The 27,980-nt window shown below is 41.7% G+C and overlaps 2 protein-coding genes across 9 annotated transcripts in view; one reads left to right on the top strand and one right to left on the bottom strand.

Moving 5' to 3' along the window:
* Nucleotides 1-24,320, bottom strand: part of MRPL22 (mitochondrial ribosomal protein L22) — a 37,640-nt gene extending 13,320 nt beyond the window's left edge. Inside the window, exons 1-3 of one of the 5 annotated variants that reach the window (XM_029216072.1) lie at nucleotides 23,409-23,465; nucleotides 23,292-23,334; nucleotides 468-585 (exon numbers count right to left, since the gene is read on the bottom strand). In XM_029216072.1, the coding sequence (XP_029071905.1) occupies nucleotides 468-585; nucleotides 23,292-23,334; nucleotides 23,409-23,436 (189 nt within the window). In that variant the 5' untranslated portion in view covers nucleotides 23,437-23,465. Of the gene's footprint in view, nucleotides 1-467; nucleotides 604-8,075; nucleotides 8,112-21,183; nucleotides 21,258-23,291; nucleotides 23,466-24,249 lie in introns of those variants that run through there. The other 4 variants (XM_029216069.1, XM_029216068.1, XM_029216073.1 and 1 more) reach the window with 4 other exon arrangements.
* Nucleotides 24,321-25,062: 742 nt separating this feature from the next.
* The window catches only part of GEMIN5 (gem nuclear organelle associated protein 5), a 42,324-nt gene continuing 39,406 nt past the window's right edge, over nucleotides 25,063-27,980 (top strand). For 2 of the 4 annotated variants that reach the window (XM_029216059.1, XM_029216058.1), the window contains exons 1-3: nucleotides 25,079-25,269; nucleotides 26,081-26,241; nucleotides 26,964-27,145. In XM_029216059.1, coding sequence (XP_029071892.1) covers nucleotides 25,104-25,269; nucleotides 26,081-26,241; nucleotides 26,964-27,145 — 509 coding nt within the window. In that variant the 5' untranslated portion in view covers nucleotides 25,079-25,103. Of the gene's footprint in view, nucleotides 25,270-26,080; nucleotides 26,242-26,963; nucleotides 27,146-27,980 lie in introns of all 4 variants that reach the window. The other 2 variants (XM_029216057.1, XM_029216056.1) reach the window with 2 other exon arrangements.

Here is a 27,980-nt window from a genome sequence, read left to right as displayed (position 1 = left end):
AATGATTAAATTCAAACCTTAGGTTCAAAGGTTTGTAAATTACAAAAAAAAAAGGAAGAAAAACCTCACAACCAAGTGTGTCTATACTCAAGTATAAAACATTGGAAAATCACACATATGATTTTAATATTGGCCAATGGCTTAAGCCATTCTTACCAACCCCTCGTGCTCCATTATCAAGCCTCTTGGAGTCAAAAATCAGTCGAAACGTCTCAAGCTATTAGCTCAGTTTTAGAGTTAAGGCTCCTATCCAAGAAGTTAAGTCAAGGCAAATAAGTAAAACAAAGACAATCATTTTAACTACAAAAAAGATAAATCTAGAACATTTTCTGTACCAATTAAAGGATCAAGCAAATTCCTGTATAATTTTTTTCTTTTCTTAACATGGAATAATAAATCACTGCTAGCCACACAAGAGCAAGAGTGCTTTATCAAAATCAAGAGATTAGTTCTACCCACAAACTTACAGCTGGTCTCCGAGGTTCTCCAGGCAGTTGTGGAGGATAAACAATTTTATTCTTCTTCTCCCATTTTCGAGATATTTCAAGAGAAGCACTTGTGTGAATATGTGATTGGGGTAAAACGCTGTGAGATGAAAAAAGCCTGTAAAGCAACAGACATTTAGAATCTTTTCCAAAGCTTATCTATCTTCTGAACCACATCAGCTCCATTTTGATGGCAACTATTTAAGGATCACGAGTGGAAACATTCTAGACATATTTGTTAACAAAGAATCGAGATTACATAAAATACCACAAAGAGCTAGTAGTTTACTGAAGGCTAAGAAGAGTGAAAAGTCAGTAACTCATGTAAGTCAAATAATAAGTTATTAACACAAGATTTTAATTGAGGTATAGCTGGTGTAAGTTTCAGGTGTACAGCATAGCGAGTCACAATTTTTAAAGGTTACATTCCATTTACAGTTATTATAAAAGTTTGGCTATGTTCCCTGTGTTGTACAGTATATCCTTGGAGCTTATGTATTTTATACATAGTAGCTTGTACCTCTTAACCTCCTACCCGTTCTGCCCCTCACCTCTTCCCTCTTCCCACTGGTAATCATCACCTTGTTCTCCACATTTCTGTTTCTTTTTTGTTTATATACACTAGTTTATTTTATACTTTAGATTCTACATATAAGTGATATCATACAGTATTTGTCTTTCTCCATCTGACTTATTTCACTAAGCAGAATACCAACCCAAGTCCATCCACGATGTTGCGAATGGCAGAATGTCATTCCTTTTTATTGTGGTCAATGACTATTGATTCTCTACTGTAAGTCATCTCAGTCCTAAAATAGATTTAAAGGCACAGAGGATCTCTGACATGATCTGTGGAATTCCTCAACTTTGTTGAATAATCAAGACAAATAACATCACTTTCTAATCCCTAAGAAATTAATGCATAAAGGTGGCTTCATTCGCCTCCTGATGTAAAAAGACACCACCCACCATCCATGAAGTAGTCTTTCTGCAAAAACAAACTCGAATTAATCAAGCCTCCAAATTCAATGCAGAAAATACAGAGACAGGGAAACCTGTTAAACAACACAAAGGGGATGCACTCAGCAAAATCCAAGCTGTACAAAACTCTACAAGACGAACAGCCCATTTTCTTCAACAAATAAATTACAAGGAGAAAAAAAAAGAGCTGAACAAAGAAACTACGGATTACGAGAATTAAGAAAAAAGTCAGTTAATGGGTGGACTTTTTAAAAAATTTTTATTCAATGTATTTAAACTAAAAAACAAACAAAACAAACAAACAAAAAACCCCAATTCACCCATTTCTCTCACCCTCAACCCGCTGCCTCTTGCAATCACCAATCTGTTCTCCGTACCTATGAGGCTGGTTTGGTTTTTGTTTTGCTTTGATTTTTAGATTCCACATATAAGAAATATCAAATGCTATTAGTCTTTCTCTGCCTGACTTATTTCACTTAACATAATACCCTCAAGGTCCATCCTTATTGTCACAAATGGCAAGATTTCATTCTTCTTTATGGCTGATTAATATTCCTCTATGTTTGCGTGTGGTGAGTGTGTGTGTTTATATATTTACATATATCACAATTTCTTTAACTACTCATCCACTGATGGAAACTTAGGTTGTTTCCATACCTTGGCTATTGTAATGTAGCAATGGACGTGAGTGTGTATATATCTTTCCAAATTAGTGTTTTTGTTCTATTCAGAAGTGGAATTGCTAAATCACACGGTAGTTCATTTTTAGTTTTTTGAGGAACCTCCATACTGTTTTCCACAGTGGCTGCACCAATTTACATTCCCACCAACAGTGCACAACAGTCCCTTTTCTGCACATACCTGCCAACACTTCTTATTTCCTATTTTTCTGATAATAGCCATTCTAACAGGTGTGAGGTGGTATCTCATTGTGGTCTGGATTTGCATTTCTCTGATGATTAATGATATGGACTATCTTTTCATGTACCTATTGGTCAATGGCATGTCTTCTTGGCAAAATAGCTATTCAGATCATCTCATTTTTTAATTTGATTGGGGTTTTTTTTACTATTTAGTTGTCTAAGTTTGTTGTATATTTTGGACATTAGCCCTTTATCAGATATATGACTTACAATTATTTTCTCCCATTCAGCAGGCTGCCTTTTCATTTTGTTGATGGTTTCCTGTGCTATGCAGAAGATTTTTAGTTTAATTAGGTCCTACTTGTTTACTTTTGCTTTTGCTTTTGGTATCAGATTCAAAAAATCATTGCCAAGACCTATGTCAAAGAGCTTACTGCCTGCTTTCTTCTAGGAGTTTTATGGTTTCAGGTCTTACATTCAAGTCTTTAACCTATTTTGAGTTAATTTTGGAGTATGGAGTAGGATAGGATCAAATTTCATTCTTTGGCATGTGGCTGTCCAATTTTCCAAATACCATCTGTTAAAGAGACTGCCCTTTCCCCAAAACATGTATTCTTGCTCTACTGTCATAAGTTAATTGACAACATGTGTGAGGGATTATTTCTGGGCTCTATATTCTGTTCCATTGATCTATGTGTCTGTTTTTATACCAATATCATACTGTTTTAATTACTATACCTTTGTAATATAGTTTGAAATCAGGTAGCATGATGCCTCCAGCTTTGATTTTCTTTAAGATTGCTTTGGCGGGGCTTCCCTGGTGGTGCAGTGGTTGAGAGTCCGCCTGCAGGTGCAGGGGACACGGGTTCATGCCCCGGTCTGGGAAGATCCCACATGCCGCAGAGCAGTTGGGCCCGTGAGCCACGGCCACTGGGCCTGTGCATCCGGAGCCTGTGTTACAGAGGCCCATGTAACACACACACACACACACACACAAAAGATTGCTTTGGCTATTGGGGTCTTTGGAGGTTCCACACAACTTTTAAGCCTGTTTGTTCAGGCTTCTCTGGTGGCACAGTGGTTATGAATCCGCCTGCTAGTGCAGGAGACATGGGTTCAAGCCCTGGTCTGGTAAGATCCCACATGCTGCAGGGCAACTAAGCCTGTGCACCACAACTACTGAGCCGGTGTGCAACAACTACTGAAGCCCGTGCGTCTAGAGCCAGTGCTCCGCAACAAGCCACTGTAATGAGAAGCCCGTGCACTGCAATGAAGACCCAACGCAGCCAATAAATAAATAAATAAATAAATAAATAAAATTAAAAAAAAACAAACAAAACACTGTTTGTTCCATTTCTGTGAGAAATGCCATTGAAATTTTGATAGGAATTGCACTGAATCTGTAGACTGCTTTGAGTGGTATGGTCATTTTAACAATACTAATTCTTCCAATCCATGAACACAAAATATCTTTGCATTTATTTCTATCTTCTTCAATTTCTTTCATTAATGTCTTATAGTTTTTAATATACAAGTCTTTCATCTCCTTGGTTAAATTTATTTCTAGGTATTCTATTCTTTTTAATGCAATTGTAAATGGGTTGTTTGATTAATTTATCTTTCTGATAGTTCATTATTAGTATAAAGAAACAAAAGATTTTTGTTTGATTTTGTATCTTGCAACTTTACTGAATTTGTTTATTAGTTTTAAGTTGTTTGGAGTCTTTAGGGTTTTCTTATCATGTCATCTGTAAATAGTCATAGTTTTACTTCTTCCTTTCCAATCTGGATACCTTTTATCTGTTTTTCTTGTCTAATTTCTGCAGCTAGAACTTCTAATACCATGTTGAATAAAAGTGGCGAGAGTGTACATCGTCGACCTTAGAGGAAACGGTTTCAGCCTTTCACCATTGAGTATGATGTTAGCTGTGGACTTGCCATATATGGCCTTTATTATGTTGAGGTATGTTCATTCAATACCTGCTTTGTTGAGAGTTTTTATCAAAAATGGATGTTGAATTTTGTCAAATGCTTTTCCTGCATGTCAATATTGAGACGATCATATGATTTTTATCCTTCATTGTGTTAATGTGGTGAATTGCACTGACTGGTTTGCAGATGTTGAACCATCCTTACATTTTTGGAATACAGCCCACTTGATCACGATGTATGATCCTTTTAATGTATTGGTGAATTCAGTTTGCTAAGAATTTGTTGAGGATTTTGCATACATGCTCATCGGGGATACTGCCTGTAACTTTTTGTGTGTGGCACCCTTGTCTGGTTTTGGTATCAGGAAAATACTGGCCTCATAAAATAAGTTTCGAAGAATTCTACCCTATTCTACCTTTTGGGAGAGTTTGAGAAAGACTGATTTTAATTCTTTTAATGTTTGGTAGAATTCACCAGGGAAGCCATCTGGTCCTGCACTTTTGTTTGTTAGACGGCTTTTGATTATTCATTCAATCTCCTTGCTAGTAATCAGTCTGCTCAGATTTTCTATTTCATCATGATTCAGTCTTAGTAGTTTATATGTTTCTAGGAATTTCTCCATTTCTTCTAGGTTGTCCAATCTGTTGGCATATAATTATTCATAGTAGTCTCTTAAGATCCTTTGTATTTCTGTGGTATCACTGTCACACTACTCTTTCATTTTTGATTTTATTTATTAGAGTCCTCTCTCTTTTTTCTTGTTGAGTCTAGCTAAAGATTTGTCAGGTTTGGGGTTTCTTTTCTTTTTTAAATCTTTTCAAAGAATCAGTTCTTAGTTTTATTGATCTTTTCTATTTTTTTGATCTTTTCTATTGTGTTTTTAGTCTCTAGTTCATTTATTTCTGCTCTAACCTTTTTATTTCCTTCCTTCTACTAACCTTGGACTTCATTTCTTCTTCTAGTTCCTTGAGGTGTAGAGTTAGGCTGTTTCTTCAGACTTTTCTTATTTCTTGAGGTAGACATTTATTGCTGTGAACTTCCCTCTTAGAACTGCTTTTGCTACACTGCATAAATTCTGCTACGTTACATTTCCATTTTCATTTTCCTCAAGGTATTTATTTCTTCTTTGACCCAGTGGTTATTCAGTAGCATATTGTTTAATCTCCTGAACTCACATCCTCCTACAGACACACTGAGTCTACAGCTACATGTGGAACAACTTCCTTTTAAAAAAACCTAAAGGCTGGCTGGGTGACAACTACATATCAGGCAAACAAGAAGAAAACGACATTAAAGCAGGTAGGAAAGGGTGGCTCACAATCCTGTCATAAACCCCACCCCCAGTATGGCAACCCATACCTGGGAGGGAACTCAAAACCCAGAGCTTCTCCCTGAGAAACAAAGGGTTCAAACCCCACATCAGGAACTGCAACTTTTAAGACACGCACTTCAGATGAACCCCCCAAACACCTAATTTTGAAAACCAATTGAGCTCATGGCCTGAGACCCACAAGATGGAGACAATCAGAGAAACACCTCTTAAAAGAGTCACGCTCAGAAACTCACCTGCCCCAATGCCCAGCTCAGAGGCAGCTGATTGCACCCATACGTAAAGTAAAGGAGGCTCACCTGCTTACAGTAAAACCTCAGGCTAGGGGGACTTCCCTGGTGGCACAGTGGGTAAGACTCCACGCTCCCAGTGCAAAGGGCCTGGGTTCGATACCTGGTCAGGGAACTAGATCCCACATGCGTGCCGCAACTAAGAGTTCACATGCCACAACTAATGAACCCGTGTGCCACAACTAAGGAGCTGGCAAGCTGCAACTAAGGAGCCCTGGAGCCGCAATTAAGGAGCCCACCAGCCACAACTAAGGAGCCCACGTGCTGCAACTAAGGAGCTGGTGAGCCACAACTAAGGAGCCCACAAGGAGCAACTAAAGAGCCCGCCTGCCACAACTAAGACCCTGTGCAACCAAATAAATAAATAAATATTAAAAAAAAAAAAAAACCTCAGCCTGGGGACTTCCCTGGGAGTCCAGTGGTTAGGACTCCACACTCTCACTGCTGAGGTTCAATCCCTGGTCGGGGAACTAAGATCCCACAAGCCATGTGGCACGGCCCAAAGCAAACAAACAAACAAACAAAAAACACCTCAGCCTGTGGATCAGGCATCCAATTTTACATACACATTTAGGAGCCTGCTGGAACACTCACTGTACGGGGATGGAGACTAGTGGGTGCCATCTTTGCCCTCTTGCTTTGCTGTGTCCCCTACATTGGCAGGCAGATTCTTTTTTTTTTTTGCGGTACGCGGGCCTCTCACTGTTGCGGCCTCTCCCGTTGCGGAGCACAGGCTCCGGACGCGCAGGCCCAGCGGCCATGGCTCACGGGCCCAGCCGCTCCGCGGCATGTGGGATCCTACCGGACCGGGGCACGAACCCGTGTCCCCTGCATCGGCAGGTGGACTCCCAACCACTGCGCCACCAGGGAAGCCCCGGCAGGCAGATTCTTAACCACTGCACCACCAGGGAAGAAGTCCCTAGGCGATAACTCTTTATTGCCTGGCTCTGGAGGTCAGGGGAGTTTGCGCTCCTGGTCACATGGGACTGTAATAATAGGTGTCACACAGACAGGAGTTCATAACCCTGTTTGGCACCGTGATTTTTATGACTGCTGCTAGGGGACACTTCTACATCGCCTGACTCTGGTGACCAGCAGGGCTTATGCCTGTGGGCCCCCCAGGACTGTAACCAACAGAGAAAGAGTTCCTAAACAGCTGCCACCCCCAGGGCACAGCAAGAGGCAACAGACCTTTGAGGTCTGTCTTTTGGTGAAGGAGGCGTGTATTAGCTAATCATGACGACTGTGGCCTGGGGGCAGGCTTCTAATTAAACAACATATGGAAGGGCTGACTGTAATCCTGGGCTGGTGCAGTTTCTGCGGCTGACATCCAGAGGATGCCCATCACCTGGCCCTGATGGCCAAAGGGGCTTGTGTTCTGGGGTCTCATGGGACTGTGGCAATTGGGGAGGGATGGTTCTTGGCAGGCTACTATCCTCAGAAGACTGTGCAGACAGCAGACCAAGGCACACTCCCCATTCTTTCTGTGAAGGAGGCCACTCTGCCTGTCCCGGAGCTTTCGACTGAGTGGCAGGCCTCAAGTCTGGCACACGTTTGGTGGCCTATGGAGCTGCTCTCAACAATGCAGGCTGGACACCCCATCTTGGTGCTCTTTCTCTGCCTTGCTGCAGCTCACCAGTATCTCCCAAAAAAGAAGCTTATACATTCATCTGGACAGTGTATCCTGATTTTTGCAACTGCTGCCCAGGGGACAGATCATGTGGCTCTGGGGGCCAGCAGGGCTTACATTTGTGGCCCCCCAGAACTGAATATATCTGCATACTTATAAAGCTGCTGCCTGAGGGTCTAGCTTCCAGTCCGACTGAATCTAGGTGCTGAAATCCTCCTCTTTGGGACACTGTCTATTCTTGGCACATCCTCAACTACTGGGAGCTACTAATAACATAACAGGATGCTTGGACAAGCACAAAAGTTTGAGAGATGACCAAAAGTTGGGGCAGGGCTGAATAAAAAGTTTTATCTCTTACATGAGGCCACTCCTTCAAGACTGGGAGAAGTGGTTGTTTCTTCTACTGTATAGAAACCAACACAGAGAGTCAAGCAAAACAAAGGAACAGAGGAATATGTTTCAAGTCAGTTAACAAGATAAAACCTCAGAAAAATATCTTAATGAAACAGAGATAAGTAATTTACCTGATAAAGAGTTCAAAGTAATGGTCATAAAGATGCTCACCGAACTGGGAAGACAAATGGATGAACACCGCGAAATCTTCAACAAAGAGATGAAAAATATAAGAAAATACCAAACGGAAGTCACAGAGCTTAAGAATATAATAACTGAACTGAAAAATACACTAGAAGTGTTCAACAGCAGACTGGATAAAGCAGAAGAAAGAATCGGTCAACTTGAAGAAAAGGCAGTGGAACTCACCCAAGCAGAGCAGCAAAAAGAAAAAGAATGAAAAAATTTGACTATAGCTTAAGAGACTTATGGGGAATATCACACAGACTAACGTTTGCATTATAGGGCTTCCAGAAAGAGAAAGAAAAGGGCAGAAATCTTACTTGAAGAAATAATGGCTGGGGAATTCCCTGGCGGTCCAGTGGTTGGGACTCCAGGCTATTACTGCCAAGGGCCAGACTTTGATCCCTGGTCAGGGAACTAAGATCGCTCATGGCCAAAATAAATAAATAAGTAAATAAATAAATTACTATCCCTCTACTCTACCATAAAAACTCCTCTTAAGAATGGACTTGAGGACATGGGGTGGGAGGGGGAAGCTGGGGCGAAGTGAGAGTACCATGGACATATATACACTATCAAATGTAAAATAGCTAGTGGGAAGCAGCAGCAAAGCACAGGGAGATCAGCTCACTGCTCTGCGATGACCTAGAGGGGTGGGATAGGGAGGGTGGGAGGCAGGCTCAAGAGGGAGGGGATATGGGGACATGTGTAAGCATATGGCTGACTCACTTTGGTGTACAACAGAAACTAACACAGTATTGTGAAGCAATTATACTCTAATAAAGACCTATTTAAAAAAAACCCAACAAACTCCTCTTAAAAAAAAAGAGAGAGAAAAAGAAATAATGGCCAAAAACTTCCCTAACTTGGGGAAGGAAACAGACATTCAGATCTAGGAAGCCCAGAAAGTTCCAAGTAAGATGAACCCAAAGAGACCCACATCAAGACACATTATAATTAAAATGTCAAAAGTTAGACAAAGAATATTAAAAGCAGCAAAAAAAACCAAACAGAAAGTCTTGTTACATACAAGGGAAGCCCCATAAGCCTATCCACAGATTTTTCAGCACAAATTTTGCAGGCCAGAAGGGAGGGGCATAAAACATTCAAAGTGCTGAAAGAAAAAAAACTTCCAACCAAGAATACTCTACCTGGCAAAGTTATTCAGAATTGAAGGAGAAAGAGAGTCTTCCAGACAAGCAAAAGCTTAAAAGCGTTCCTCACCACTAAACTGACCTTACAAGAAATAAGAAATGTTAAAAAGACTTTTTTAAGTGTGGACTACTATAATCTTAAAAGTACAAAAGTTATTTAACCACTGGAAATTTGAACATTAACTGGGCATTTGATATTTTTTAATAAGATACATGGTGAAATATTTATGGATGAAATAATATACTATCTGGGATTTGTTTCAAAATATGATGGGGAAGAGCAGGGGCTCTAGATAAAACAAGAAAATAAGATAGGCCATGAGTTAATAATTGTTGGAGTTGGGTGATGGGTCCATGAGGGTTCGTCATATTGTCTACTTTTGTTTACATCTGGGTATAGCCAAATAACAACAACTCTGGTGTTTCCCTACCGCTCAGAATATAGTCTAAACTCCTTAACAAGACACAGAAGGCCTTCCATAATCTAACACCAGCCTGGCCATCTCAGCTTATTCACCTTAAAGCCTAACGACACAAACATTCATTGTTCCCTGAACAAGCCACATTCTTTCATATCTTTACACTTTTGCTCATGTTGTTTCCTCCTCCCTTATTATCTCCTAAATGAAACGCTTGTCCTGTTTTAAGTCCCAGCTCAGGTGTCACCTCAATGTGAACCTGATCCCTTCTCCAAGAGAACCAATCCCCCCATTGCCTTAGTACTCTGTTCTTGCCAGCCGTATAGCAATGAGTTGTATTACTCCTGAACTGTAAGGTGGCTGCAGAAGAATGAGTTCCTGGATGTAAGAGGACAGAATTTTCTAATAAAACTATAAGCCAGGTGATGAGGGCAGAGACTACAGAGTCAACTAGACCTGAGTCTAAACCCTAACTCTAATACTAGAAGAATGGCCTTGGGGAATTCATATAACTTTCTAGACCTCAGTTTTCTCATCAGTAAATGGAGTAATAATAGTAATTACCTCATAGGCTTCTTTTTTTTTTGGCCACACCGCAAAGTATACAGTATCTTAGTTCCCCAACCACGTCCCTGCAGTAGAAGCACAGTCTTAACCACTGGACTACCAGGGAAGCCTCCCACACAGCCTTCTTAAGGAGCTCAAATGAGATACTTTAAGGAAAATACTTAACCTGACACATAATAGGGCTCAATAAATTTGAGATTATTACTTTTAGAATGAGAAGAATACCTACTTCATTCTGTTGGTGGTATATAAATAATTAACATACAACACCCTACAAAGTCTAGCACAAGATAAACACTGGTAGCTAGTATTAACTTTAAATTAGGCCCTCTGAACAGTTCATGTCTCCTGTTCTCAAAAAAAATAAAGTCTGAACTGTCTGAATTGTGTAAACTTCGTATAACACAATTTCAAACCTTCTTCTCATGTTTATAATCATGATCATTTGTTTCTATGAAGTTGTAATTCGTGGGTGCACTAAGTTTGTCAATTTCTTTATCCATGAGAAGAGGAATTGGCGTACTTCATCTCCAGGGTCTCTACAAACCTTAATTCTTCTTTCATCTCATGGATGACAGCAGGGTTACAGAAATATGAATACCTTGGCTTCTCTTTAACTCTTCAGTGAAATCACTACTATACTAAACAGTCTGAAAGACTGCTTGAGGGTGAGGCCCATGCCTTCTATATCCCCCATATCTAGCATAGTGTTTGATACTCCTCAAATCCTCAATACACATTCAGTGAATTAAATACAATGGCTAATAAATTAAACACATTATGAATCAATAATGACAAAGCTTTCCGAACGCCTACAATACTTTCAGGGCTCAAATGCTTCATAAAATGAATTATCAACCAAATACTAAACAACTGTAATCAAATCAAAGTAAAATATGATTACAAACGGGGTCTTTAATTCAGAAGTATACTAAATCAAAAAGTCTCATGCGCCCTCTCCTGGCCAACTATTGGAATAACACTAAGTTAAAGCAGGAAACGAAGAGCTCATAAAGTACACTCGAAAATAAAACTAATTCAAAATTTAAGGCTTTGTTTTTTTTTGCCATGCCAATCGTCTTGCAGGATCTTAGCTCCCCGACCAGGGATTGAACCCAGGCCACGGCAGTGAAATCACTGAGTCCTAACCAATGGACCGCCCGGGAATTCCCAAAACTTAAGGCTTTTATGAGACCACTTTATGTAAGAAAGCCTGTGAAGAGTCACTAAAGAAAACAAATTCAAGAAAAGGAAGTTGGGGGACTTCCCTGGTGACACAGTGGTTAAGAATCCGCCTAAACCATCATCAAAAAAATCTACAAACAATAAATGCTGGAGAGGGTGTGGAGAAAAAGGAACCCTCTTGCACTGTTGGTGGGAATGTAAACTGATACAGCCACTATAGAGAACAGTATGGAAGTTCCTTAAAAAACTAAAAATAGAACTGCCATACGACCCAGCAATCCCACTACTGGGCATATACCCTGAGAAAACCATAATTCAAAAAGAGTCATGTGGGCTTCCCTGGTGGTGCAGTAGTTGAGAGTCCGCCTGCCGATGCAGGGGACACAGGTTCGTGCCCCGGTCCGGGAGGATCCCACATGCTGCAGAGCAGCTGGGCCCGTGAGCCACGGCTGCTGAGCCTGAGCGTCCAGAGCGTGTGCTCCGCAACGGGAGAGGCCACAACAGTGAGAGGCCTGCATACCGCAAAAAAAAAAAAGGTTCTGAAGAACCTAGGGGCAGGACAGGAATAAAGACGCAGACATAGAGAATGGACATGAGGACATGACGATGGGGAAGGGTAAGCTGGGACGAAGTGAGAGAGTGGCATGGACATATATACACTACCAAATGTAAAACAGATAGCTAGTGGGAAGCAGCCACATAGCACAGGGAGATCAGCTCGTTGCTTTGTGATCACCTAGAAGGGTGGGATAGGGAGGGTGGGAGGGAGACGCAAGAGGGAGGAGATATGGGGATATATGTATATGTATAACTGATTCACTTTGTTATAAAGCAGAAACTAACACACCATTGTAAAGCAATTATACTCCAATAAAAATGTTAAAATAATTAATTAATTAATTACAAAAAAGAAGAATATGCCTGCCAATGTAGGGGACACAAGTTCAAGCCCTGGTCCGGGAAGATCCCACATGTCATGGAGCCCGTGCACCACAACTACTAGAGAATGCGCTCTAGAGCCCGCGAGCCACAACTACTCAGCCCATGTGCCACAACTACTGAAGCCCACACACCGAGAGCCCATGCTCCACAAGAGAAGCCACCGCAATGAGAAGCTTGCGCACCACAACGAAGAGTAGCCCCTGCTCACCACAACTAGAGAAAGCCGTGGGCAGCAATGAAGACCCAATGCGGCCATAAATAAATAAATAAGTTTATAAAGAAAAGGAAGTTGGAATTAACAAATGATAGCATGGGTTATTGCTAGAATCCATTTCCTTCTGTAAAATTTCTTCCAACAAATATTAGATTTTAACTCTGCCTAGAGCTCTAGCTTACTGTTAGCATTCTAAAGAATGAAAATAAATTAAAATCTTAAAAAACAAAAACAACCAAAAGGCAACCAGGATCAACTTTTATCATTTTGAAACTCAAATATCACTACTGGTATTTACTATACCCTTTCATTTACTAGGAAACCCAAATCCCTTTAGCTTCACTGCATCTCCGTAAACTGGGTGAAGGAAGGTAGGCATGAACTACCACTCCAGAGCGCTTGTACACGAAACACACACAGGTTCCCACAGTACGGTGAGATTGCCTGAGCTCAAGCAGAAAGTAAATGGTATGCTGGAACTAGCATATGAATTTCCCTTCTCTCATCATTCTGGTGTTTTCTATCTACCAATACTTGAGGATTAAGTTTAAGTACCATGTTTCAAATCCTGCCCATAGTCATTAGGCATTGAAGAGTAGCAGATACAATCCAAATTTTAGGATTAAGAGTTAACTCAGTTAAGACAGAATATCTAAAACTTTCTCAAGTCACAATTTGACAGAATACTTCCTCTTTGTTACTCAAAGTTTACTCTGAAGTTTAGTACAAGGTATACTCAAGCCCCAAGTGAAGATGATACTGGCCTCAGGGTCAATCTTAAGAAACTCATGTTGGGCTTCCCTGGTGGCACAGTGGTTGAGAGTCTGCCTGCTGATGCACGGGACGCGGGTTTGTGCCCCGGTCCGGGAAGATCCCACATGCCGCGGAGCGGCTGGGCCCGTGAGCCATGGCCCCTGAGCCAGCGTGTCCGGAGCCTGTGCTCCGCAACGGGAGAGGCCACAACAGTGAGAGGCCCGCGTACCGCAATAAAAAAAAAAAACAAAAAAACCCCTCATGTTATTAGATGCATCAAGGTAAAAAGTTCTTTGTTCCAAATTTACTTCAGATAACATTAATCCCACACTTGAGGCTGAATAAAAGAACATCCTCCCTCTTGCCTCCATTAAAATCTAAAATAAAAAGCTGAAGTGATATGTATATTCTCATAACTCAGTATAATTTTAGTACTTAGTGAAAGTCAAGGACAATCAAACAAGGAAACAAGAATTTAACAAACAAAAAAAGTGAAATCCCAGCAACTATGGACCATGGTAAGTTCAGAGTTTTTCGACCTCAGCATTACTGACATTTTAAGCAGGACACTCTTTGTTGTGAGGGCTCTCCTGTGCCTTTGTCATAAGGATGCTTAGTGGCATCCCTCACCTCTACCTACTAGATGCCAGCAGCACCCCCTGCCTTGTGACAATCTTGCAGCGCCTCCAAATGCTGCCAAATGTCTCCTGGGGGGAGGTGAGAGACAAAACTGCTCCCAATGGGAAGTCACTATTAGCTAAAGCAGCATTAAAACAAACACACAAACAAAAACAAAATGACAGTGCTAGTTTTTGCAGACTAGGGAGCATGACCTCTCTGTTCCAAAAGGTTCCAGTTATCACGCCATACACACGTGGATGGTTAGTAAGTCAGATTTTCTCACTCTGTAAAGCAATAATGACTGAATGCCTAAATTTTACATTCTTATTCATAAGAATAAGCGGGCCCTTAAGGCTGCCTGGCATTCCTACTGTATTTCTCTAGTCCATTTACTCTCCTAGCCCCTGTAGACAAACTTCATACCTCTTCCTTGCTAGTTAAACCTCCCATATCTCCTCCCTCATCCTCAGTCTCAGCTGAAAATTGTGCTTATTCCCTGAGAAAATTGAAAAATCAAAAGAGAACTTCCAGGGAACTTCCAGGGGACCTCCCTCAGTTAAGAATCTGAGCTCCCAATGCAGCGGGCCGGGGTTCAATTCCTGGTCAGGGAACTAGATCCCACATGCATGTCACAACTAAGGAGCTGGCAAGCTGCTACTAAGGAGCCCGCAAGCTGCAACTAAGGAGCCTGCTGGCCGCAACTAAGAAGCAGGTGAGCCACAACTAAGAAGCCCACCTGCCGCAACTAAGACCCAGCGCAACTAAATAAATTTAATTAATTGTTGCTTTTAAAAAAGAAGAAGAAGAGAACTTCCACAAGCTCCCACCACCTAATCTATATACCCACCAGCATCCATACCCATACACACTTACTATCTTCACTTGTTACTATGAATGCAAGTCTATGCCCTAATCAGGACCAATCTCATCCCTTGCTCCCTAGATCCCATTTCTTCCCATCTACTCAAGGGCACTGCTTCAGCAATTCTTTCTTCCCCCTTTAAATCATCAATTTTTCTTCTTTATTGGAACACTACCATCAGCAAACAAATATACTCTAATATCTCCCAACTTAACTGTCCCCTGACCAACTCCCTCTAGCTACTGCTGCAAAACTCCTTGACTGAGTTACCTAAACTCCGTCTCTAATTCCAGCCCTCCCATTCATCCTTAACCCTCTCCCATCATTCCATCAAAAGTGCTTTATCAAGGTCATCGAAGATATCTGTGTTGTAAAATCCAGTGGACAATTTTCAGTCCTCATCTGAGAATGATCTAAGTATCCCTGGTAAAAGGGCTCTCTGACTACCCAACAATTCCAGAAAGCCCGGGCACAGCAACGAAGACCCAGTGCTGCCAAAAATAAATTCCTCACACCACCACTAAGCAACGCTCTGACACCAGCTGGGTGTCCTACAATTAAATTCAATTCTGACACTCTCTACCTAGGGACAGCATCACATTAAGGGCTCTGTCCCGCAAGACCACCCTCCACTTCTGATGCCAATTACAAGCTCAGGTTGTTACCTGTGCTTCTGACCAACTGGCTATAAATCAAGAGGTTCTCATGATGCCCTTCTTGGGTTTGATTAATTTGCTTCACCGGCTCACAAAATTCAGGAAACCCATTTACTCACTAGATTACTGATTTTTTATGAAAGACAGTAAAAGATATGAATCAAAAGCCAAATGAGGAGATACATAGGGCAAAGTCCCAAGCAATGGAGCTTCTGTCTTCGTGAAACTTGGGGCCCAGCACAGTGACACATAGAAGCATTCTGGTTCCCCACTCAGAAGCTCTCTGAACCCCCTCCTTTTGGCTTTTTATGTAGGCTGCATTACATAGGCAGGATTAACTAACTCACTGGCCTTTGGTAACTGATTCAACCTCCAGTCCTTCTCCCCTCCCTGGAAACCAGGAGGTGGTGGGACTAAAAGTTCCACCCCTCTGTTCATGGTTGGTTCCCCTAACAACCAACCCCCATCCTTAGGTGCTTCCCCAAATTCACCTCATTAGCATAAACCCAGTTGTGGTGGAAAGGGGCCATGTCAGGAATAACAAGACACCCATTTCACTTTATGGCTCTGAAGCCATAAACTGAGGACAAGAGAACAAATATGATGACAAAAGAAGCTGCCATAACCCTATGGCTCAGGAAATTCCAAGGGTTTGGGGAGCTGTAAGCCAGAACCATGGACAAAGACAAAATATACATGAGAAATATATTTTGGCCTATTTGTCATAAATCATAATATCACATCTGGTCACCTGCTCTTCCTTGAGGCACTTTCTTTACTTGAGTTCCAGGACACTACACACTCTGGGTTTTCCTCTCACCTCTCTAGACACTTCTCTAGTCTCCTTTGTTTTGTCCTCCTCAACCTGATCTGTAAATGTTGGCTGCCTCAGGTAGGAATCAATCCTTGGACTCTTGTGCTTTCTATCTACTCTCATAGTGAAGTCAACCAGACTCATGGCTTTAAATACCGTTCATACACTGATGGCTCCCAAACCCGCAGGCCTTCTATGAACTCCAAACTCATATATCCAATTGCATCCTCACGTCTCTACCTCACACTCACAAGCCCCAAATCGAGCTCCTGATGGTCTCCCCAACTTGCTCCTCTGGAAGTCTTCCTATCTCAGCAAACGGTGACTCCACGCTTCCATCTGCTCAGGTCGTAAACCCTGGTGTCACCCTTCTTTCTCACAACCCACGTCCAATTCACCAACAGGTCCTGTCAGCTGCTGTTAATGCACTGCCAGAATCCAACCATTCACCCACCTTCACAGCCACCCTAATCTCAAACTTGAAATATTCAGTGGTCTCTACTTCTATCCTTGCTCCTCATCCCCACACTGGTCTGTTCTGAACACAAAAAGAGCCACCACCCATAAACATAAGTCCGATCATATCACTCTTATACTGAAAATCCACCAATGGTTTCCCATCTCACTAAGAATAAAAACCAAAGTACTTAAATGATCCATAAGGCTCTACATGATCTCCTATTCCTTCTTCTGACCTCATCTCCTACTACGACCTCCCCTCCTCACTCACTGCTTCTGACCATACTAGGTATGTTCCCTCCTCAGGGCCTTTGCACTTATGTTCCATCTCTCTAGAATGGTGTTCACCCAGATGCTGGCATGCCTTGACAGCCTGCTCCCTGGTTTCTTTCAGATCTTTACACAAATGCTATCTTAATGAGGCCTTTCCTATCTGAAACTGCAACCTCCCTCTTGTATACACACACTTCCTATTCCCATTCTCTGCTCTCATTTTCTCCTAAGCAGTTGTCACTATCTAATATACTCTGTATTTTACTTATTATTTGCCTCCCTCACTAGATTGTACACTCCATGAGAGCAATGATTATGTTCTTTGTTCATTACAAAATTCCTAGTGCTAGAATAGCCTGGCACACAGCAGGCAGTACATACACATTTGTAGAATGAATTAGAGAATACAGGGGGCAGCCAGGTAATATAAATAAGAGGGCTGGGTATAGGTACCTATGTAAAAATTTCACACTTGGTTGGAAAATGAGGAAAACTGAAGAATATACATCCCATCTAAAGAGTGGTACACTCTTCTGCTCTAGAAAATTGTTGCCACGCTTTGCAATGCATAATAGAATCTAGAAACCTAGATTTTTATGAGCAAGCTGCTACTTTTTAAACACTGATTGAAAAAGAAGGTTCTAAACACAATATAACAAACAGACAAAACATATCTGTAGGCTTGATTCATCAGACAGATCTCCAATCTGTAACCTCTCGGGGTAAGCTAGCACAGCCCCAAAGCGGCTATTTAAAATGTTTCATTCTTCCCTGCCCCCATGTTACTCTTCTTTTTCATGATATAGCACATATTTATTCATTTATTTTTATTTATACTTTGGGGAGTTTGGCCCACTATAGAGGGGATGAGAACAAATTTAAAAAGTCACAATTCTCAGTAGAACAATTTTTAAAAAGAATCTGAGAATAAATCAGAAAGTTTATAAATATATTCTTGTTCAACTTCCTAGTTCACAGATCTAACACCTTCCCTCAGAAAAGCTAGTGGAAGCCTCTGGTGTCAATAATCATGTGAAAATAAGGCATTAAACCTTTCAGATCACTACTGTGTCATTCAGAGTAATAACAGTCATATTCTAGTGAGTAACTAACTGCATGGGTACATAGAGCTTCTAAAGCCCTCATTTTGTCCTAAGGAATGCTGAAAAGAATTTGTATAATTAGCATAAACTATTCTATTACATAAAGCTGGAAATCTGTACCTATACTTAATTTGCCATTAGGATTCCTTCTTGGCACTGGAGTGGAAAAACCTGAATCTCATTTCTGGCAATCTCTCAGACTACAACTTGCATCTGTTCAGGCTGACTGATGGTTCAACTTACACTTACTGACCAAGTAATAAGGATAGAGTACTACAGGTACTATTCTAGGTGATGGGAATGCAAAGAGACATAAAACCTATTTCCAGCCCTCAAGTGACTTAAAATTCAGTTAGAGAGAAAAAGGATTAACCATAATGTGCAACAGGCATTACAATGTCGGAAGAAGTCACAGGAGGGCTGGGGTAATCAGGATGGCTTTAAGGAGTTGGGACTTGAGCTGAGTGTTTACAAAGTATGGACTTCCACATTCAGAAATCTGGTAAAAGAGCACTCCAGGTTAAAGGCACAGCAAAAGTAAAGGTGTGATTTACAGGGCATCTTTCTGAAAAAAAGGACCTGAAGATGATACAATAGACCTGTTTTGAAAGAGAATACTGTGGGCTGAATGGTGGCCCCAAAGATATGTGCACATCCTTACTCCCAGAATCTGTGAATAATACATTCTATAGAAAAGGAGGTAATTAAGTTAGGGATCTTGAGAGAAGGAGCTTATCCTGGATTATCTTGTTTGGCCCTAAATGTAATTCTGTTTTTCTTAATGAGAAAGATGCAGAAAAAGTTTTGAAGCAGAAAAAAGGAGGGAAAGGTAAGGTAAAGACAGAGAGAAGCCGGAAGAGGCAAGGAATGGATTCTCCCCTATAGCCTCCAGAGGGAGTACAGCCCTACTGACACCTTGATTTTGGATTTCTGGCCTCCAGAACTGTGGGAGAATAAATTTCATTCGTTTTAAGTCACCCAGTTTAGGGTAATTTCTTACAGCAGCCCTAAGAAACTAATACAGAAACCTTTCAGATCCATGAGTTAGACTTGAAGGAGATACAAACGCTGATTGAAAGAAGAGTTCTGAGAGTGCTTTCAAAGGAATGAAGTGTCACATAAACAAGAGACTCACTAAACAAACATAAATATTATGGAATTGAAAATGTCCATCTATAAGGTCTCCTTGTTTTAGCACATGGCCATTTTAGGGCTTATTGTCAAGCCTCAATAATGGTCAATTTTTCTTTTTTCAAAAGTAAATGTCAGGGAACTTGCCTGGTGGTGCAGTGGTTAAAAATCTGCCTGCCAATGCAGGGGACACAGGTTTGACCTCTGGTCCAGGAAGACCCCACAAGCCACAGAGCAACTAAGCCCATGTGCCACAACTACTGAGGCCGTGCTCTAGAGCCCATAAGCCACAACTACTGAGCCCACACGCCACAACTACTGAAGCCCGCGCACCTAGAGCCTGTGCTCCGCAACAAGAGAAGCCACCGCAGTGAGAAGCCTGCGCACCGCAACAGAGAGTAGCCCCTGCTTGCCACAACTAGAGAAAGCCCGGGCACAGCAACGAAGACCCAGTGCAGCCAAAAATAAACTTAAAAAAAAAAAAGTAAATGTCAGGGAATTCCTTGGCAGTACAGTGCTTAGGACTCCATGCTTCCACTGCAGGGAGCACAGGTTCAGTTCCTGGTTGGGAAACTAAGATCCCACAAGCTACACAGCGCAGCCCACCCCCCTCAAAAAAAAAAAAAGTAAATGTCAGCATACACTTGATTTCTATTTGAATCCTTTTAACTAAAACATTAAAATAAAAGATCATTACATTATACCATTTTGATCATGGTTTGTGGTTCCTGGGGACTGTTGTCACTTTCAGGAAATACAACCTGAAGTGATTGGGAGTAAAGTACCATAACGTGTACAATTCACTTTCAAATGATTCAGGGAAAAAAGCATGTATATTTATAGAGTTATGTTTACAACTGATGAATCCAGCTGAAGGACACTGTAATCTTTCAACTTTCCTATACGACGGAAATTTTTCAAAATATATTGAGGAAAATATTTCACCCATTAACACAAGGGTCACTGCCTGACACATTTTCCAACATACTTTACACCACTAATCATTACTGTGTAGTTACGTTTATTATTGTGTATCATTATCGTCCTTTTGTTTTGTTATGATGTCCCAGTGCAAAGATTCCTACACTAAGGGTTATGAAATTACAAGCCAAACTATGAATGCGATATGCATTTTTCTGGGAACATTTCTTGTGGCCTTCGCCATACTCTCAAAGAGGTCTGTGACTCAAATTTAAGAACCACTGTCCTAAAGGGCAAGGAATCACAAGCCCTCAGATCATAGGATAAGATCTATTTAAGAGAGCACAAATCAGCGGGGCTGTCAAATCTGCTGGCCATGGCAATCAGAACACTGAAAGCATGGATGCATGAAAACAAGAGGTAATTACTACCCCTTACACTGGAAAAGTCTCTTAAGAGTGACTCAACTGAATAGGCTAATGTATATTTCAGTTTCTTACCTTCCTGCCAGTTGTTCTACAAAAGTGGGGCTGATAGATGAAATATGTAATCTCATCTAAGAGTGTTGAGTAACTACTGATTGGTTCCAGCATTAAATCCGATTCCTCTCAAACAACTTCACAGCAATATCATCCCCAGTCAAAACACCTCCACAGTACCAGGCGCTAAAACAGACATTTTACGTATTAGTCTCTTAGTTCTCACAACCACCCTTGAAGTTAAATATTATCCTCATTTTTTGATATGAGGAAACTGAGCCTCACAGAAGTTAAGCAAATGGCCCAAGACCGCAATACTTGTCCCTGACAGAGACCTGAAATCCAGCTCCATCACCTGAAGCCCAGTATTTATTCAAATATATCACACTGTTCTCATCATTTATCCACCAAACTGCCGATTCATGACATTTCCAACTTGGGTTTTCTTGTGGAGAATTTTAACCTATGTACAGCTTAGTAACCAGTGCCTTCAAACTTTTAAACCACCAAAATATACTCTTCATTCTTTAAACTTAAACTCACCTCTTCCAGAAAGACTCCTCCGACAAACCCCTTCAGGGCTCATCACTCAGTCCCTCCCAGGATGTGATACAGCACTATTTTAAGCCAGAGAATTTTTTGTTTAGATCCTAGGTTTGCCATGTAACCTTCAGTAAGTCACAAAAATTCCCAAATGCATGCATCAGTAAAATGGGAGACTTGAAATTCAAAGGTTGGAAATTGTCAATCTGCTACCAAATATAGCCTGCAGAAAAGTTTTATTTGGTCGCAGCATTTTTTTAATCCAATTCAATGCCTTTAGAGGAGGAATGCACTCTACGACTGCCACAGGCCCTACCACTCTCTTTATACAAAGACCACTTCTGCTAGTTCATTCATTTCTATTACCTGTCCGGCAATTGGTATGTAATTAAGTTTCCAACCACTGAATTAGATATCTCTAAAATTTTACACGGTCATCATAAGCATTAGTTATGCCTTTTCTACTTAGTTTTCATGTGGTCATTTCCCCACTAGAAAGTTCAGAATGGGGACTTGTAAAATTATATAACTTCAAAACTAGAAAGAGCCTCCAAGACTACCTAGCAAAATCCAACCCTCTTGTATTACACAGATGACAAGACTGAAGCCAAGCTGCTTTAGTTACTTGCTCAGAGCTTCCCAATATAAGTCAGTGTGGGACAATTTAAATCAACAAAAATCAACAAAATATTCACTTTGTGCAAGACCCTATACTGGAGCTACAAAAAAAACAAGAAGTGTCCCTAACTGTCCAGGACACACGAGGTAGCAAAGGACACAGACACATATACATGAAGCCATTATTTAAGGAACACATACTAAAGGAAAGGAGAAATTGATTTCTTTCATTTTTAGTGAGATCATGAAGGGGAAACAGTTAAAGAGGGGTCTGAATAATGAGGACTGCTGTTACTGACAGAAAGTGAGAGAAAATTATGAAAAACCAAGAAACAAGTAAAGGCACAGCATACTCAGAAAAAGTAAGTAAATCAGCATGGTTGGGGGTAGGGTGATAGAAGATAATCTACGAAAGCAGTGAAGACAAATCCTAAGTGCCAGTACTTCCTACTTTCTTCTTTAGCCCACCTCTTCCTCCCTTGAGCCGAGAATCTAAGACAAAGCTAGATATAATGGGAACTCAATAGTAGTTTATAATGATAAAAACACTAATGGAAGCTAAGATTTAGGGCGGGATTATTATACACCATGCACTGTACAAAACACTCCATAAGCATTATCTCATTTAATCCTGATTAAAAATATATGAGGTAGTACTAATTTTCCTCTCATATCATAGAAGATAACTGAAGCTTAGAAAGAATAAGTAACTTTTCCAAAATCGCAGTTAAAATGTGGACTCACACTCAACTTATCTGTCTCCAAAGTCTATGGACTAAACCAAAATTAATGTTAACAAATACATCAATCAGAAAATTTACAATCAGATTATCAACCTCCAAAGAGCCACAGCTGTACTACAGAAGAAGAACGAGAAGGGAGCAGAGAAAGCCTCTTGCCAGTACTGACTTCAGCTGCATTCCCTAATCTTAACGCTTTGTCCTGAGGTCAAAGAATGCTCTAAAAATATAGTATAAAGCTTCAAAATTCCTGTAACTGACGAACCTTGGGCAACTTACTTTACTTTGAGGGCTTCAATTTCCTTGTCTGAAAAAATGGGTATAGCAGTACCTACACTACGTAGGATGCTGTGAGAAAGAGATAAGGCGTACAAAGATTTTAACAATGTCAGGCACGATGTAAACCGCACCTGTCTACAATACAGTCCCTGCCCGTAATAAGCAAATAATTACAGAGATAACTAGAAAAGTACGCTCCCAATTTGGGCGGGAGAATCTAACCATATCCAAAAAGATCAAAAAAAAGTGTTCAGAAAAGACATTTACAACGTCTCTTCGGTCATAGATAATCCGGATATCCGCAGGGCTATGCAATACGGAGGTGAAAACACAGGGTGGCAAAGCAGAGACTGGCTGTCTCATTCGCTAGCCTCAGAGCCTAAAGCAGAGCCTGGCACTTAGGGTCTAAGTAACTGAGACTAGTAAGACTAAGGCTTGGACCCTTCCCCAACTCCAAGGCGAAAGACTTACCCCAAGGCCAGCTTCCCCCTCAGATTCTGCATCCATAACGCACCTGCAATATCAACACACGCCATCAATTCAGACTCCCACCTCACTCCCTCCCTCCACCCACCAAGAAATCCTTACCCAAACGATCCAGTATTGCCGCCGCCATCTTTCTCCCGCCCTCTACGGAAGCCTCTGAGTTCAGAGGCCGTGTGGGCAAAACGCATGCGCAATTCTCCGGACTTAACCCCCCTCTTATCGCGAGACCGAGCCGCAACTGACACCCGAGGTGTCGTCATGGAGACCGTGAACACGCGGCCGGCGCTTAAGGTGTGGTCAGATCAGCCTTGCTTGGGAAAGAATTACTTAACAAAGGTCAAAGACTAGCGAGTTTCCGAACATTCGTCGGGATCCAGAAAAACTGCGAAGCCTCACCTCACAAATGGTCTGAAAGGATTTGGAAAACAGAGACCGTGAACCAAGCCAACTAACCTTCAGTTTTCTCAAAAGAACTAAGTATTCCTACGGCACAGGCTTGTGAAGATCACTAAAGATTGTGTGAAAGCTCTTTTAAAGAACAAACATACAAACTACTATGTATAAAATAAATAAGCTACAAGGATATTTTGTACAACACAGGAAATATAGCCAATATTTTATAATAACTTTAAATGGAGTATAATCTTTAAATATTGTGAATCACTATATTATACACCTGAAACTAATATTGCAAATCAACTATACTTCAATAAATAAATAAAAATAAAGAACAAACAGTTCAAATACAAAGTATGATGCTAATCTCCAGGTTGACCTCCAAGAGATAAGAGTTAATAATCAGCAGGAACTTGCTACCATATATGGCCAGCAGGCATTTCACTAAATCTCGTGTATTCCTCACAGCAATCCAACCAGACCTGTATTATCAGGTCTTCAATTGAGAAAAAAGATTTAGGATAGGTTAACGTCTCTCAGATAATACCTGGCAAAAACAGTGGTCAATCTAGGGTTGGGTGCCTCCAAAGTTAGTGCTCCTACCCACATCCGAATAAGTAAATGTATGTGTGTGTATATATATATTTGTTTTTTCATTAGCATAGATAGCTCTGGTTTCGTTTGCTACATATGCAAGAGTTCCTGGTATCCAATGCAAACAAGCAATACGGAGTAGAAGAGTGTAAGCGCAGAAACTGAGCATTTTAGGACGTTTGAGTTGGAAGGAAACTTTGGTTCTTTTTCCTCCACAGCACTTAACACAAACAGTCCCTTCATAGAGTTGGCACTTAATCAGATCAAAAGAGAGTCACTCTATTCTGCTGCTTCTTGAGTATCAAAACCCAGAGCCAGAATTTCCACCCAGTTGCAGAAACCCTTGTTTTTGATTTCTGATTCGAACTTTTATCTTTGTTAATTGTCTTCTTGTAGATACGTTTAAAGCATCTCCAGAGCTACCAAGGCGCCCCGGCACATAGCTTTAAAAAAATATTTGATGGGACAGGGTTGAACAGGTCCAGAGAATAAACCAGCAGTGCGGGGAGGTGACTCCATCATTCTAACCTCTTAATTAACCTTCCTTGCTGTAGCAAATGAGAATACCTAACCAGCAGCACCAGACCCTCCAGCCGCAGGCGGCATTGGTGGGGCAAAAAGCCGCCCGCAGGGCCCAGCCTTTCCCAGCCCCGAGGCCGCAGGAGCGGCGCGCGCAGTGAGACCTGGACCTCCGCGCGCGCCGTAGCGGCGTGCCCCAGGAGGCGGGGCTCTAAATTAACCCCGCCCCCTTCCCGTCTCCGGCGTAGGGCTACGAACTGTCTTCCTCATCCCCGGTTGCTCGTGATCATGGGACAGGAACCGCGCACGCTGCCGCCCTCCCCTAACTGGTACTGCTCCCGATGCAGCGATGCCGTGCCCGGGGGCCTCTTCGGCTTCGCGGCGCGGACCTCTGTCTTCCTTGTCCGCGTGGGCCCGGGAGCGGACGTGATCTCAGGGACGTCTCCATTTCGAGGTAATTCCCCACCTCTTGGCCCCAGCCTTCCTGCACTAATTGCGTTCCCCGGGGGCGCCGAGCGAGCGTGTCCAGCCACCCCCCCCTCTCTATTGATGGGGAAACTGAGACGCGGGCAGGGAGAAGGGTCCGCTCACAGTCATCTAAACTGAGTCGTGTCCCGGTCTCCGAGGTTGGCTGTACACCACGCTGCGGCTGAGTGGTCCCGCCTCCTGGCGCTCTCACGTGGATCCTCTGGCTTACTGAAGAGTTATCCATGTGTCTCGCCAGGAATTTATAACACCTAGCCCTTCCTCCCCAACCCAGTGCGTGCGGGCCCCCTGAGAGCCTTCCTGGGGTTGGGTGCTGCCTACAGCTCCAGGTCCTAAGAGAGATCCTGCAAATATGATACTCATTTCTGTAAGATGAATGACTTGAGCCGGATGCTTTCAGGCTCTAAACTAGGTTTTGATTATGCCTTGGGATATGGTATGCCAGATACTTATTCTTTTCCAAATGACTTCTGGCCAGATCTAAATAGGAATCCCTTTTACATTCTTCACTTGAGCTGCTCCTCAGCCTAAGAACTAGGCACATCAAGTGATATGAATGGTATTTTACAGTTGAGAAGACTGAGACCCAAGAAGATAAAAAGACTTGTCTGAAGTCAGGTGGCAGAGCCAATACCAGCAGTTGGGGTTTCTGATTGTGAGTCCCTGGAAATGTTTGTTATTCCATGGGATAAGTGAGGCCCCAATCACCATCTAACAACAGAAGGATTCTGCCTGGAATCCTAGGTAGCACTTTAATCTGGAGTCGGTTTTGCTTGAAGTCATAGGGGAGTTGGTGGGACACACCGAAAGGGTGTCTGGCTTCACGTTTTGTCATCACCCGGGTCAATACAACCTCTGCGCCACCAGCTCTGATGACGGGACTGTGAAAATCTGGGATGTAGAGACAAAAACAGTTGTGACGGAACATGCGCTCCATCAGGTACCATGACTTGCTGGTTTCTCAGACCATTACTATTTATCTGTACCAGAGTTCTCTTCCTTCAAGTATAGTTTTGCTAGCTCATCTGTGCAAGGTAACTTTTATAATTGTGTTTGTTCATTAGATTAGAAGCTCTATATTGTAAGGTACCTCAAAACTTTTTTGGAAGGAGATACATATAAATCAGACGTCAGCAAACTGCACTGCTGCCTGCTTTTGTGAATTCTTTCATTGGAATACAATCACAGTCATTCATTTAAGTACTGTCTACAATTTTAAGTATTGGCTGCTTGCACACTACCGTGGCAGAGTTGAGTAGTTACAACAGAGACATTATGGCCCACACAATCTGAAATATTTACTCTCTGGCACTTTACCATGAAAAAGACTCCTGATATAAACTGTAAGTGAATGAAACTTGTTTCCAAACTAGATGATTAATTGATATACCTGCCTAGAGAATGTAGGAAAGGACTCAGTTAATCTTAGTAAGAACTTTGCATTAATCTATCAAAGGAAGAAATTTTTTAAATGGCTCTTTGATCCCCAGTAGCCTAAATTCTCCTTTCATTTGGTTATAATGTAGTCTTGCTCTACAAGTGGTCCTAACAGTATTTATTAAGTACCTATAATGTGCCTAGCATTATACAGGTTAAAAACTAAGTAAAAAAAGTTCAGCATTGACAAATGAAAAGCAAAGATATCTTTGTTTTGTTTTAAAGCATACAATATCAGCATTGCATTGGTCTCCTCTAGTAAAGGATTTACTGGTATCTGGAGATGAAAAAGGAGTAGTTTTCTGTTACTGGCTTAACAGAAATGACAGCCAGCACCTCTTTATAGAACCCAGGACAATTTTCTGTCTTACTTGCTCACCTCATCATGAAGATTTAGTAGCCATTGGGTAAGTACTGTGCCATCTGCACTGATGATCTATTTTTGTTTATGATCTTATTTTGCATTTTCTTTACCTTCTCCTGTCCCTTTATTCTTCAGAGGAAACCATTTACAGGTACTAACCACTCTCCCTTCACCCCTGGTATCATTTATTCTTGTGACCTCTGGGTCCTCATTGTCTCTCCCATTCTATTTTTGTTTCCTTGGTTTCCATGATACTGTACTTTACTCATTCTTCATATCTGATTTCTTCAGTCAACCTCCAAATGTCAGAAATGTCCTCTTTCATCTTTTTTCCCTCCATACTTACCCTTGGTTATAACATTTACTCCCAAAGTGTCAAATGACTCAGCTCTGTCTCTGGTTCTCAGCTCTCCCACTCAATTGGGAAAGCGATCTGGCATTGGGATCTGTCTCCCCAGTGATCACCAAGGTTGTTTCACACGAGCTGCCTGAGAGCACAATCCCCTCTCCTTCACCACTCCATTTACTTCTCTCCCAAAGATGTTCAGTCTCTCTAGTTTGAATACTAGACATAAGCACAAGAATGTAGGAGGAGAAAGTTCAACTGGAGTGGATTCAAGAGACTGGGAGGTGAGGTAGATACACATGGAGACAACGTTTCCACAGTTTGTTGTGACAACGTGCATATAGACATGAAGCCAGAGGAGGTGTATGGGGGTCAAGGGAGTATTAAATGGAAGATAACAAAGGCATGTTTTTATGCTGATGCTGAGGCAGAAAAGGGGGAGCCTGTGGCAGGGGTGAACAGTGAAGAATGCATGAGTGATAATGGGAGGTCAAGAGGAAACTGGATCCAGACCACAAGTAGAAAGAACAGC

This window comes from Monodon monoceros, unplaced genomic scaffold (assembly GCF_005190385.1).
Source record: "Monodon monoceros isolate NGI ecotype Baffin Bay Population unplaced genomic scaffold, NGI_Narwhal_1 Super_Scaffold_12, whole genome shotgun sequence".
Lineage (NCBI taxonomy): Eukaryota > Metazoa > Chordata > Mammalia > Artiodactyla > Monodontidae > Monodon > Monodon monoceros.
This window is presented reverse-complemented; position numbering and strand designations above follow the sequence as displayed.